Genomic DNA, 13,386 nt, shown 5'->3' on the forward strand with positions numbered 1-13,386 from the left:
AGTCCCACCAGCAAAACGACTAGGAAAAACGCCAAGAGTTTCCACATTCTCCGTCCGGACATAGTTTTTAATTCTACGACAGAAAAATGTGAAAATGTTTACAGAGAAAACAATTATAACTACTATCTGTGCCTTGGCAATATTCAATTATGAATCCCTTGGTTCAAACTGTGGGGGTACTCACTGGATTTTCTTTATTCCCCCTCCTCCCCCCCCCCCCCCCCCCCCCCCCCCAAACACAACACCAACAACATCAAAAACACGGTATGAAAAAAGAAAAGAAGAAAACACAACAAAACAAAGACAATTTACACCCCCGTTTTAGTAAAAATACCCATCACTGTTTACCGTTCAGAATATTTTAACTCCCCCCCCCCCCCACCCCCATCCTGGAGCCACGATTGATATGGCAGTCATATGTGGAACCCTTTTTGTCTGGAATCTGTTTTCAAACTGATACTATTCTTCTACTAGAAAAGCACTCCGAGAGCGCAGACCTCCGCGAAGGTAGCAATTTTTTATTATTATTGATTGATAATTGATCCGGATCACCACCAAAAACTAATCACTTCTAAGTTAACCCATTTCTGACCTACCCTGAAAATTTCATGAAAATCGGTCCATAACTTTTTGAGTTATGTTGATGACAGACAAACAGATAAACAGGGGTAAAACTCCTTGGCGGAGGTAAAAATTAAGATAACATTTGTCGCTTACACCTCAGTCGAGTAATCTTCCCCTTCTTCGCTTTACCTTCTGATGTTTGTCTATAAAAAGCACTCCAAGATCGCAGATATCCAGCAGAGAAAAATTGCATTCACTAAAAGACATAACAGAAACAAAACATATTTAAAGTCGTAACCAGTATACTTTTCCTCGTGAGTATCTGCTTGTCTTGAAAAATTAATCAAACATTGTGTAGACATAAATCAGTGTACGTAGTACAAAGCATCGATGATGAAAATATACATACACTGTACCCCCCTCCCCTCATCGCATCAAAAGATGGAGGCCAAGTGGATCTTCCATGCACTGTATATACCAAGCCATCTGATCTTTGAACCCCTCAGATTAATTCAATTCCAAGATTTCAACCAAAATAATAAAGTGAAGCGTCCACGACTATTTCCCCATCACTGTATGTTTGAATTTAATTCAACTTAACCTTACTTACCCTTACAATTGGTTTAAAGAATCTTCCAAATACTTCGCAAACAATGCCTGGGATTTATTATACTCGAAAGCAGGGGCGGACCCAAAGACATTTTCTGACAGTCTTCCAAGTTATCTTTGTTGATTTATCCTTCCTTTTGACCGTCTTCCGACAGAAAAAATTAGATACCCATCAATGTAAACTTGAAAATCTGACCGTCTTCCGGAAGACCCAGAAGACGGCCTAAATCCGCCCCTGCGAAAGGGTGATCCGCACCTCAATCTTATAATTTATAACTTGCAGTATCGAAGATGCAGCCTGCTTATAATCATACCAAAAGTAGTACTGAATGGATGAATATTTGATATTATATAATGAATTCTTGATATCATGGTTTTCTCAATGTATGCCACTGGATATAAACTCTATTTACAAAACATCTGAGGTTACCAGTAGATTTAAGAAGAATCCAAATGTGTGCACGGATTTTATATAACCTTATATATTATACACGTGGCAGGCGCGTAAACAGAAGCAATCTATAATAGACATCTATAATAGACAAACGTACATGTATGTATTGTTAAGTGGCCAATTATACATGATCTAAAGAAGAAAGCAATAACATGTATTTATATATCAAATAAGCATGTATCACTGTTTTCATTTTCGTGAACTTACATTATTTATTTATTTATTTATTTACATATGTATCTGCCCCACTGGTGACTTATTTATTTATTTATCGTGAGAAAATTTACAGCGAATGCTTCAAGTGACCTCTTATAACGTATTCGAACTGTATTTGTACCGCATTTGCAGCGTATTTGTACATATTTGTAGCGTATTTGCACAAGGCAGAGGTGTTGATTTCTCTATCCCAGTGCGCAGTGCACGTACGTTGAATTATAACGTAGCCAGACATGTCAAAGCTAGGCGGGCAGGTGAGCTACTAGTGACATTTCTTCTTTCTGAAAATTCGGGATATCATTTAAAGCGCATTCTTATGTGGAGTTTCGCCTCGGACTTTTTTTCCTATTATTGGGCTCTAGTCGTTGTAATTCCTCAGGGATTGTGCATTTTTTTTAGTTTGATATTACATAACTGTCAACATTTGTTGTGCCTGGTCGAGTATGAATTGGAGCATGAAAAATAATAAAAGTAACCATTTTAGTTCATGATATAGCAACAAGCATTAATATTCAAATACGTGGAATGTCTTCAGCGGATAGCAACTATTCGCGACCTGTGTGCAGTGTTAATGAATCAATGGCGGTGTCCGCTTTTTCCGTCCTGCTTCAGAAAGTTGATGTTGACAAAATGCACCTCCATGCACATATAAACAGTGCGCTGTGTTAGCCCCGAGTTTGCTCGATTATAGAAGTTCCTTTTGGTGTAGAATATCCTGAACCCGAGCTCGTACAGTTTGTTGATGATATCGACATCTGCCTGTTTTTTAGGGATACCATGAAACTCTAAAGCAAATTGTTTGACTTGGAATAACACACCCTCGCGGTACATTGCCTGTAAACTTGGCCATTCGCTCCATTCAACGTCCATTTTCAAGTAGTCCAGTGTCACCTTAAATAAATATATAGTTAATTAATGTCAGCTGAAATAAATAAATAAATAAGTCAGTGGGGTGCAATTTAGACAGATACACATGCAGACGGAGTGAGCAACAAATTGTTTACATACACACAAACGCGAGTGAATGGCCCACTTGCTCCCGCTCACCAATAACTCCCTTTAGCTTCGGTATTAATACCCTCCCCTCCATAAAACAGTATTAAATCAAACTTTAGCAAACCCAAGAATAATTTACCAATACTAGTGACCTACTTATCACAAATGGAATTGTATTCTTTTTCAATTTTTCAATATTTTAAATATTGACGATCAAAGTCAGCCAAACATTTTCCTGCTTCCTCTTTCCCCCCCCCCCCCCCCCCCCCCCCCTCTCTCTCTTGTTTATCTAAACCCTAGATTTGCCAGTTTGATGTGTCTGGTGAGATACATTGTACCAACTGGATATACCATAAAATGCAACACATATTTCATTCCCGAACGTTTAAAAGACATAATACATTGATGTATAAATCATAATGACCACTAAACTTTAAACTGAGAACAAAACTAAGTTTTATGCCGCGGTTTCGATCGGCCAATAACACTGACGACTCCATGGTAACATTATTTTTGGAGCAAATCAGTTTTTGCTGCACAGCTAAAATGTCCAGCTATTGGTATACAATAATAAGGTTACATTGCACGTTTGAAAAACATGTCACTGTCATATGGACACACTTGGTTCGTTCTGGATTATATCTGAAACATTTCTACCACTACGTGACCTACGTTAACATTAAGGAAATATCATTACTCAACATTATTCAATGTTTACTACTAAAATTATTAACCTTTTATCAGAGGAACCTTCGATAAATGCGGCCTTCATCGGCCAAATTTCGACCATCATACTTGAGTTTGTCCTATTATTTTCTTTGTCACATGCACATGCATGTCATTTATCATTTAAGTTGGTTTAGAACAAGGAGACATAAAATGTCTGTAACATTTTTACCAGTATGTGACGTACGTTCTCATGTCCAAGAAGTCGCTTTATGGATCCAAGCGTGTAAAGTTGCCACTTTTTATCATTGGTTTCGTTGCTTCCAGATATACCCAGATTGTGGAAATAAATGTTTGGGGAACGCTTGAAGTCTTTTTTTCCTATACTGGAAACAAGTAGAAAGACGAAATTATTATAATTGATGAGGCTTGTTAAAGAATTAATCATCTATCCTATACTGAAAAAAATTTAAATGGGGATATTCATATGTCAATGAGACAATGATATGAAGGGATGGTTAAGTATCGTCCCGAAAATACGAATGAACAAGCTACGTGTATGAGCCAAAAAGCAAACATACACGTACATGTAGCCTACTACTCGCATATGTATGTGTCAAGTTTCACGTGTTATTTGTTATCATTTTTTTATTGGGGGAGAGGGTGTTACATTCCTCAGAAGCGAAGGAATAGAATATGCCTACACTGTATTTAACGACCTCCGATAAATTCGTCGCTGCTTATAAACGAAAGGTACCAGTGGTTTGCTAATTTCGCGGGTGAAAAGTACTTACCTTGGATCAAAACAGTGCACTGTACAATTTCTGGTCTTGTCCATGTAGTCGTCAAAGGACCAGTTGGTACTGATGCTGAATACGAAATAACAAATATTAACATCTGCGTCAGTATAATTTTTGTACCGTATTTCACTTACTTTAAGTCGTTTTTCACATCAACCGCTATATTCAACGGGTGCCTTACCTCCCGAACATAAAATACTGATGGGGGTCGAGTAACAAGTATACTGGTATGGGGTGTTTGACTGTGTTGTTCGAGTGAAAAAAAAAACTGTAAGCCTTAGGTTGGACTCGAGCCCATGGGATTAACACCAATATCAAATTATACCTACGCTGTTTCCTTTCAAGCTTTCCAACACACATGGGAGACGAAATTGCGATATTATTGTTTTTTATCATACAGATGTATCTACAGCTTACTATACAATGGTATTCTGTATTGACAGGACTTCATAATGGGCGGACATAAATTACTGACATGGGTGTAGCAGTAGTGAAAGTCCAGCAGTAACACAAATCATGCCCGTATCTTCTTACCCAAAGGAGTAAACTAAGCATTTTCCCGGTTTCATATTGTATGGCGGGTCAAGGCACACCTCCCAGCCGCCGTCTCCTGTTTCCCCGGTTCCTGCTCTTATCCGGTGTCGGCAGTCGAACTGTAAGTTTTGAAGATATCTGGAAATTGAAAATTGCTAAATTGTTTTTTATTGAGTGGACAAATGGGAGAAATTAGTTCAGCCAGACCAAAGAACAGACAGACAAATTAATATGCAACAGGTTTTTCTCAAGTTATGTTAATAATTTATTTTATATTTATAATACCATTAATTTATTTTACACAATTAAAATTCTACATTACACAGCGCTAAAACTTATGTAAAGTTTGGATTTTAAGAAATAAATATTTTATAATATTTCATTAAATTTTTCGATATTATTTTAAACACGCTCAGATTGTATACGTAATTGAATGCACGTATAAAACAATCAATGAGCGTTAAACCTTTATATAGTAAACGTATCAATTTTCCTGGAAACTTCAGCAATTTTCATATTCACCTAAGTTTTACCTATCCAAACCCATTAAAAAAAGACAAAGATCCATTTAACCGTTTTTGAGTTCTATATTTGTTTCAAACCTATAACAGTCCATTGTACGTTGCCTGTCTTTAAGCTTTATTTTGTTTCATAAAAATGTTTCATAGTGTGTACCTGAAATAGTCCAGCTCAATCTTATCGGATATTGCACCATCCGCCGACAGTCTCGGAACGGCTTCTCTTGAATAGACAATGTCGTCTGCTAGATTGTAGAACGTTTTCCGCGGAGTAGGTTTTATGGTTGATGCTTTTTTAAGTTGGTGTTTCTCTCTCGCCTTGAAAAAAAAAGATGAAAGTTAGGTCCTCCATCCCCGTGTGGATCGAAATTATCATTTTAATTGTAAGTACAAATGCATCAGAAGTAAGTTTTCCGCTTTTAAATTTTTTACAGCTGTTCTTAGAATTAATCTTAAATATTTACAAGGTGAGAGATAAAATGCATTATGCACACATGTGTAGTAATACAGGTATAACATTGAACTCTTCTTAACATAACAGATATTTAAAGAGATAAAACAACGTGTATTATAAAGTGCTAATATCACACTTCGAGAGCTTCTCATATTTTAACGCGCCAGAATTTTTAAGCTAAAATATCGGAAACGAAGAGCACAGAAATGAAATATGTACTTTCGCATGAAAACAAAATGCCAACCATTTATCATGGTAGCATAACTAAACAATTTTAAATACCTTGTTAATGACTGTTTGAGCAGGTTCTTCCGAGAGAGAGAGAGAGAGAGAGAGAGAGAGAGAGAGAGGGAGGGGGGTTACATGTACCTGAAAATATGCTTACCAATTTCACATTTAGCCAATTGTTATTGACTGCGCCATTTCTCAATAGAGATCTAAGGGTGCCCATATCTTTCGCTGAATTATAAATGTTAGAAATATAATCCTAAACTTTTGGCAATAGAGAATTGCTTTATGTTATTATATGCATCAACCTTAATGTTTACTTGAGCCAAAACTATAGGACTGCCAAAATGTTAACATTAGAAACCTGTTTTAAAAAAAAACACACCTTCACGCATCCACAGGACGGAAAACCCCACCAGCAAGACGACTACAAAAATCGCCAAGAGTTTCCATATTCCCCGTCCGGACATACCAGTAGCTGTTAATGCTAATATAGAAACGAAAATAAGTATTTGCATAGAAAAAATTAAGATTATTGCATGTAACATGTCAATAATCAGTGGCGGATTTCCACAGAGGCAAACCCCACCTTTGAACCTTTGGGGGCTCTGCCTTTATCCCCCCCCCCCCCCCCCCCCACCATCCCGCAAAAAATATAAAAAATATAGCATTTGTGACAAGATATAACAAAAATATTGTTCATACTTGTTTGCTTTATGTTATATTTATATTGCCCTTATTTATATCCTGTACCGTATGTTTTGGATTTATTAATCCTAACACCACCCCCACCAACCTCTTAACAAAATCCTGGACTCGTCATTGATATTGACAGTCCCACAAGAAACTTTTCTGTGTTATCTATATACATGCAGATTTCAAACTGACACTACTATCGTGAAACCATGAAATTACTTTTCCTCTTTCACCCTTTCAACCCCGCCCCCGGCGCGACTTTCTTTGCCTTCTGATACTTGTCAATGTTAAGACTCTAAGGGCTCGTTCCCATTGACACTGGCGGTCTACGTACCGGAAGATCGATTCAACTCTGAGGTTTAACGTGACAGAGAGCCCTCCACGATACAGAGTCCCTTTCCATTCATTTGTACAGGTACCGTAAGCCACGCCCTAGATTTTGACCCAGCTTAGGTCAGGTTAACCCTAACCATTGGAGGGCGGACTTTCTATTTCACGGACCCTCAGTTTCGTTACACCAGGACTTTCGTTGAATGCAGTCAGTTTTTCATATTAACGCGCCACCTACTGGCCTTGTGTAGAACACATAAATGCTGGTGATCATACGATAACTTTGGACAGAAGAGGAGGTGTGTTAACCTGTTAAACTGATTGCTTTCAGCGAGTCCATGCAGAGTTGGATCGATCTATGGAGACCGATAGTTTCAATGGAAATGAGCCCTTAGCGCAGACATGAAAGAAAAGAAAAGAAAATGACAATTTTATCAAAAAAGATAGCAGGGACCAAATTTAGTCAAAGTTGTAATAACTTCTTCGTATCCGGAATATTTAAAAAACTGTCAATCTCGATAATGTCCCCAACATTTGGAAAGAACTGCTCGAGATATAGTATATTGTCCACTGACAAGCAGACACACGATCAAATAGACAAAGCAACGACGATGAAAAAAACATAACCTCCTTTGTTGGCTTAGGTAATAAATTTTTTTAGTGAAGAAAAGTATGCATTAACCATGGAACGTAGAATATATAGTTAACGTTGTGTTAAAGACATGTATGTAAATTATAACATGATTTAAACTATGGAATGAAAATTAAAACGCCAAACCGCTGACGCGACGAAACTCTTTAGAATATCTTATAACCTCAGTCTCTCAAACATCTAGAAGAATGAATAACAAGGTTAAGCATGGGACCCATCAAACTTGTTTCACCAGGTTCTTACTTTGTTAATTTATTCATAAATCTGCACGAGGAGACGAACTCCAGCCCCTTATTGACTTTGAATACCATATATATATATATATATATATATATATATATATATATATATATATATATATATATATATTAGATCCCCAAATAAAAAGAAGGGTGCATGTATAACGTATACTCAAAGTACTAACAGGCCAAAGTCCTTTGCTTATCTGGATTATATAAACAATTTAAGAGTCTGTTGTCTGGGAATGCTTTTTGGTCCTCCTTCAAGGTACTTCGAAATGGAAATTTAAAAAAATCGTCTACAATCTTCAATTCAGATTTTAAGACGAATTATGCACCTGGATCAGTGAGACAAGGAAAGAGAACCTTCATAGCAGATGTAATGTGCAGTTTTTTATCGACTTGCCCTGTATACAATTGTTTATGAGGAAGAAATCACATTTTAGCAGGGTGCGACTTAAGTGAGTGAGAGATAAGCAGAAGGCTTCGGTTAATCTGCGAGTTGATCAGCTAATTGGGTGATATTCCACTACATAAATTGAAAGAGTTAAATTGCAGAGTAAACTTATGTCCCAAGGATATTGCTTATAATCATCTTCCACTTAGTGATGTCTATGGGTATGAATTATTACTGTCAATATTAAGGTTCGTTTCACAAAGAGAATAATACATAATTAATTTCTATGTCTTAGTCATGTATACAATACTTATAGTATGATGCTAGCGTACAATCAATGCTGTGAGCAGTTGACATAAAACTAAATATGTGTAATAACAATGGATATCTATATATGTAATTTGAGTGCTATTTATCTGTGTGATAATTTCCCGTATACTGCCCGTACTGCCCTTTCCGTGCTGCGTTCGTTCACTTATAATCTCTTTCACAGGCTTCAAATTATCAAATTTAATCAGGTTCACTGTCCGTGTCGCCCGGGCGCGGTGTTCCTGTTTGGGTAACTCTGTCTTAGAGCGCATTCAGAACGAATTGATCCGCGGACTAAATATGGCCGACCCCACTTCAAAAGCGATGCCGCTAATTTCATGATGGTCTCCCTGCCTCCACACGCGCCGACGCTGCAGGGGACTAGTCAATATTTAATCCGTTTAATGGCGTGTGTGGAGGCGGGGAGGCCGTCGGGAATCAGCAGCATCGCTTTTGAAGTGTGGTCGGCCATATTTAGTCGGCGGATCAGTTAGTACTCGGATCATCTATTCTGAAAGCCCCTTAGAGCACATTCAGAACGAGGTCATGAAGAAAAAAGTCGATTTGTTGGTTGAAAGTGATTGTGTGGAGCCCTTTTGGGGGCCATTCAGAATATATTATCCGAGTACTTACTGATCCGCCGACTAAATATGGCGGATTGCACTTCAAAAGCGATGCCACTGATGGTCTCCCCGCCTACACACGCGCCATTAAATCTCGGATCCGAGGTTTAACTGCTAGGCCCCTGCAGCCACGGCACGTGTGGAGGCGAGGAGACCATCATGGAATTAGCGGCATCGCTTTTGAATTTAGGTCGGCCATATTTAGACGGCGGATCAGTTAGTACTCGCATCATCCATTCTGAATGCCCCCTTAGTCCCTATACATGTACAGTTGCGAATGCCTTCCGTGCGTTACAGCCCCCTACGATTTAAATCCCCCAACTGCTCAGAACAACCAAGCGCATAACTAAAATGTATGCAGGTGAATTATTATAGGTTTCCTAACATTTTTACTAATGTTTTGTCTCCTAAAACCACCAAAGGCGAATCACAATCATCGCAACTGTACCGAACAATGTCAATACGGAAGCTGTGCGATGCCATTTACGATCATGTTACTGCCCAGGAATTACGATTTTAAAAATTGTTCAAAGTTTTAGTTTGACAAAACCGTAGAAGCTCCGAACCGAACGATTCAGAACGATTTCGCACGGCCATCGCATGCCTCCGCACACACGCCTCACGAAAAAGAGATTTGCAGCCAGTATAAGAGCACCGTACAGACAACGCATGGCAAATGTAGCCTTGGCTTTAACATTGGAGGCGTGTGACCAGGAGGCACGCCACAACATTGCTCGCTGTTAATTTGTCAAATCTGTCCAGAAAGTGTCCAGTTTCTCGCACACTCTGTGATGTGGGAGCTCCCGCTGCCTCGCTGCATGCGCACGGTGGAGTACTTGCTAAATTCATATCGTTCCACCTTACGGTTGAGTAAAAGGGTTTATAAAAATAAAAGTTAGCCCAACATCGTGCCTTCACTAAGTGCCAACAGCTTCGTTTTAGACTACATATCTCAGAGTATTTCCATGGAACCCTCCACGACTATTCTTGCCTCCCACTTTACTTGAATAAGTTTGTTTGACTCAATTTCACTTACCCAGCTACACTGTTACTGTTTTGAAAGAATCTTCCGGATGCTTCGGAACCCCTGGGATAATTCTTACTCACAGTAGAGATCTGCGACTTTACTTAATCTGAGCAAGTAAAACACAGTTGATTTATCATGCAGTTTCGAAGACGTAGACTGCATATAAGAAAGTATGCAGGTACATCAACGTAATTAAGGTTGTAGAACGAATAAATATCATGCCGGTATCAATGAATACCATACATCATGTGATTTTTTTCTGCGCACCTTAGTTTCACGAATGTGACTTTATCATATATGCTACATAAACATGTCACGTAAGATTTAAGAGGTAGCCTGAGTTTCCGTGGAGTTGAATAGATCTACATAGAACACTGGGAACAGACCATAAAATCGGACTATTTAATATCCCGCAAATTCGCAAAATTTCTCCGCTAACAAGTTGCAAATGAGTTTATGTAAAAATCAAAACCTTTAATACTCCAATTCACATAGGCCTTTACAGCTAAACTTATCGAGGTATAAATATCTAACAAGTATTCTTTTAACAAAATAACAAAATAATGAATGCAGAAGAAGCGAGTACTATTGTCAGTGGACGTGCCCCCTTTCATGAGAGCTTGTAACAGGCGCGTATAACATCAACAATTTCAATGTATTATCCAGTGGTTATTAAGCCAATTTCAAATTACGCTTTACCAATATTTATTTTAAAGCGTCTTTTCTCTGTTTGAATTTCTTAGCCTGTATCTAAAACTAGTGGACGGCCTCAATCCTGTAAACGTAATACAAAGTATACGTCGTGTTAGACCATCATCCATTTCATCCAGTGATATCCAGAGGGTTTATATCGCCCACAGGGGTTGACCCACGAGGCCTACGTGTGCCAGAACACTTAAGTTTCCAGTCAAACGTTTAGTTACACCATTGTTCTAGTTTTGCCAATGGTTGTATGCAATTCTGGACATTTCATCTCTCATGTCAGGGGCGGATCCAGAGCTATTTACTGACAGTCTTCCAAATTATCTTTGTTGATTCATCCTCCAATTTTGACCGTCTTCCAACAGAAAAAATTAGATACCCATCAATGTAAACTTGAAAATCTGACCGTGATGTGTAACACTTGGTTAGAAAAAAACTAGTGATATAGTGCATTACCTTTGGTTTTATACTTCAGAGTGTTGTCGTGGTTTTAGGCCCCCTCTCTGTTCTAAAGTGTGCAGGAAAATACCGATGAGAGTCCTTAGCAATGCCAGACATTATATGTAATGAATGCTGCAGGCGTTACGAGCACTAAATACAATTACGCAAATGTATTAAGAAAAGCGATTAATGTATGAACGCATGCATGTCTCTGCTATTCGGTGATTTTTTAAATGATAATCCTGCGTGTTAAATACCATTATCAAAACTGGAGTAATCACAGAGCGCGGACTTCCACCAAGAAATATTGCAAATAATAATAAAACAAAATATCAAAAAAGAATTCATTTCAAATCTATTGGAAGACCCGGCTTGTGTTCAAGTCTTTTCCTCCTGCGTTACTATTTATCCGGGAGGTTTTATTAAAATTTGTGAAAACCTTTGAGTTATTTAGTCAACCAACAAGCAGTCAAACTTAGGCCGATTATCTGAAAGCAACAACCCACAGTAATGGATCCACTATCCGTTATCCACTATCCGTTATCCATTGTCCTCCGTGAAATTGAAATTGGGGATGAATGAACAAGATATGTGGGGACGCTTATCAATCTGTGCTTTTTTTAATGCCTTAAATTCGGGACTTTTTTCAAATCAATAGAAACTGCTTGCTAATATAACAAAACCCAATTACTGCAGTATCTATTTAAACCCTGCAATTTATGACCGGTATATGTAGCTCTTTAAAATCTTTTTAAAATTTTTAATTACTTTTTATGATAATGGCTATTGGTTAACTGAACAAAATAAAGAATATTCTCCACTTTTCATATAAAATACGACGAATCTCAGACACTGAATCTCAGAAGCTAGTTATATGCATGCACAGCCCGCATATAATCATGTGAATATTCCAATCATATTATTTTGCTTCGAGCAAGTACTAGTCGCAGAGCAACATTAATCTTTCCGTGAATAGCAATAAATTTACTGTTGATGATCAGGGTTTTTTTTTTTTTTTTTTTTTTTGGGGGGGGGGGGGGTGCGTCACTAAAACAAGACCGAATCCTACACAGAACGAACTTAAGATTTTATTAAAATGATCGAAGTTCATGATAATACAGTGTAATTTAACTTTATCATAAAAAAATATTCCTTTGGGTGACAACCGTAGTTTTAACCATTAATCATGTTAGACACGGTATCTGTAATAAAAAGCAATATTTCTAACAATTTACAGCTGTGAGGTGATCATTTGTAAATAAAAGAACATGGAAATGGGGGTGGGGCAACCTTTTTGACCAATGTTGTATATGAAATCAAGATCGAGCTGGCAATACTGAAATCTAGAACCTAGGGTGTTAAAAGATGAACCAGTCTCTGAAATGAATTACCCCGCTGTGACTATAGCTACAAAGTGATTTCCAAGATAAATTATAAAAAAAAAAATTACCTTGTTCTAGTTTGCAGAACGTCATAAAGAGATTTATCTTAATTACAAAACTGATTCTTGGTCATATCAAAATACCCAGAGAAAAAGTCCGATCGTGTAGTCATATTGCATCAGAAGAAGAAACAATGACTTACAGAGATCCCCCCCTCCCCCCAGACAAGCTTAAAGTCAAAATAACCGTGTACCGAAAGGTTTAATGCTAAATAAAAATGTTTCAGTTGTCAATGTATGGCGGTGACAGAGTCTTTAAAGAACTCACAGTCTTCAAACGTAACCGTGGGAAAATGTCCATGTAAAAAAAAGGGCCGTAAAAAAAAAAAGTTACCATGCAGTGTACTTACGTGCGTCGTCTACCATTTTTTCCTTGCGGTGATACAGAGGACTGACGAGCAAAGGATGGATCTGCTAAACTAATTGTCCACATACAGTTAGACAAACGTATTATCCGCGTTTCATAATAATGGCTTATTTTAAGACTTCG

The 13,386-nt window shown here is 37.9% G+C and overlaps 1 protein-coding gene across 2 annotated transcripts; it reads right to left on the minus strand.

Annotated features, from left to right (window-relative positions):
• Positions 1–1,811: 1,811 nt before the first annotated feature.
• Positions 1,812–10,541, minus strand: LOC106152905 (putative methyltransferase-like protein 24). 2 transcript variants are annotated; one of them, XM_013526646.2, is made up of 8 exons: positions 10,322–10,541; positions 6,425–6,526; positions 6,197–6,270; positions 5,515–5,675; positions 4,840–4,977; positions 4,300–4,374; positions 3,753–3,891; positions 1,812–2,734 (listed from the first exon to the last, which is right to left on the minus strand). In XM_013526646.2, exons 2-8 carry the CDS (start codon positions 6,507–6,509, stop codon positions 2,420–2,422), a joined length of 987 nt encoding a protein of 328 aa, XP_013382100.2. In that variant the 5' UTR covers positions 6,510–6,526; positions 10,322–10,541; the 3' UTR covers positions 1,812–2,419. The 2 variants fall into 2 exon arrangements, with proteins under 2 accessions (XP_013382100.2, XP_086853893.1); XM_086997767.1 differs by having other exon boundaries at positions 3,738–3,891.
• Between the last annotated feature and the right edge of the window lie 2,845 nt (positions 10,542–13,386).

The sequence above is a fragment of the Lingula anatina genome, chromosome 10 (assembly GCF_051362555.1).
Source record: "Lingula anatina isolate TDL-2025a chromosome 10, LinAna3.0, whole genome shotgun sequence".
Taxonomy (NCBI): domain Eukaryota; kingdom Metazoa; phylum Brachiopoda; class Lingulata; order Lingulida; family Lingulidae; genus Lingula; species Lingula anatina.

Bases quoted from the DNA above. Each gene is read 5' to 3' on its own strand.
- LOC106152905 (XM_086997767.1), bottom strand. From the start codon at position 6,509: ATGTCCGGACGGGGAATATGGAAACTCTTGGCGATTTTTGTAGTCGTC. The intron at 6,271-6,424 runs GTGTGTTTTTTT...TTTATAATTCAG, and splicing joins CGTCCTGTGGATGCGTGAAG to CGAAAGATATGGGCACCCTT. The intron at 5,676-6,196 runs GTAAGCATATTT...TTTTTTTTCAAG, and splicing joins ATTGGCTAAATGTGAAATTG to GCGAGAGAGAAACACCAACT.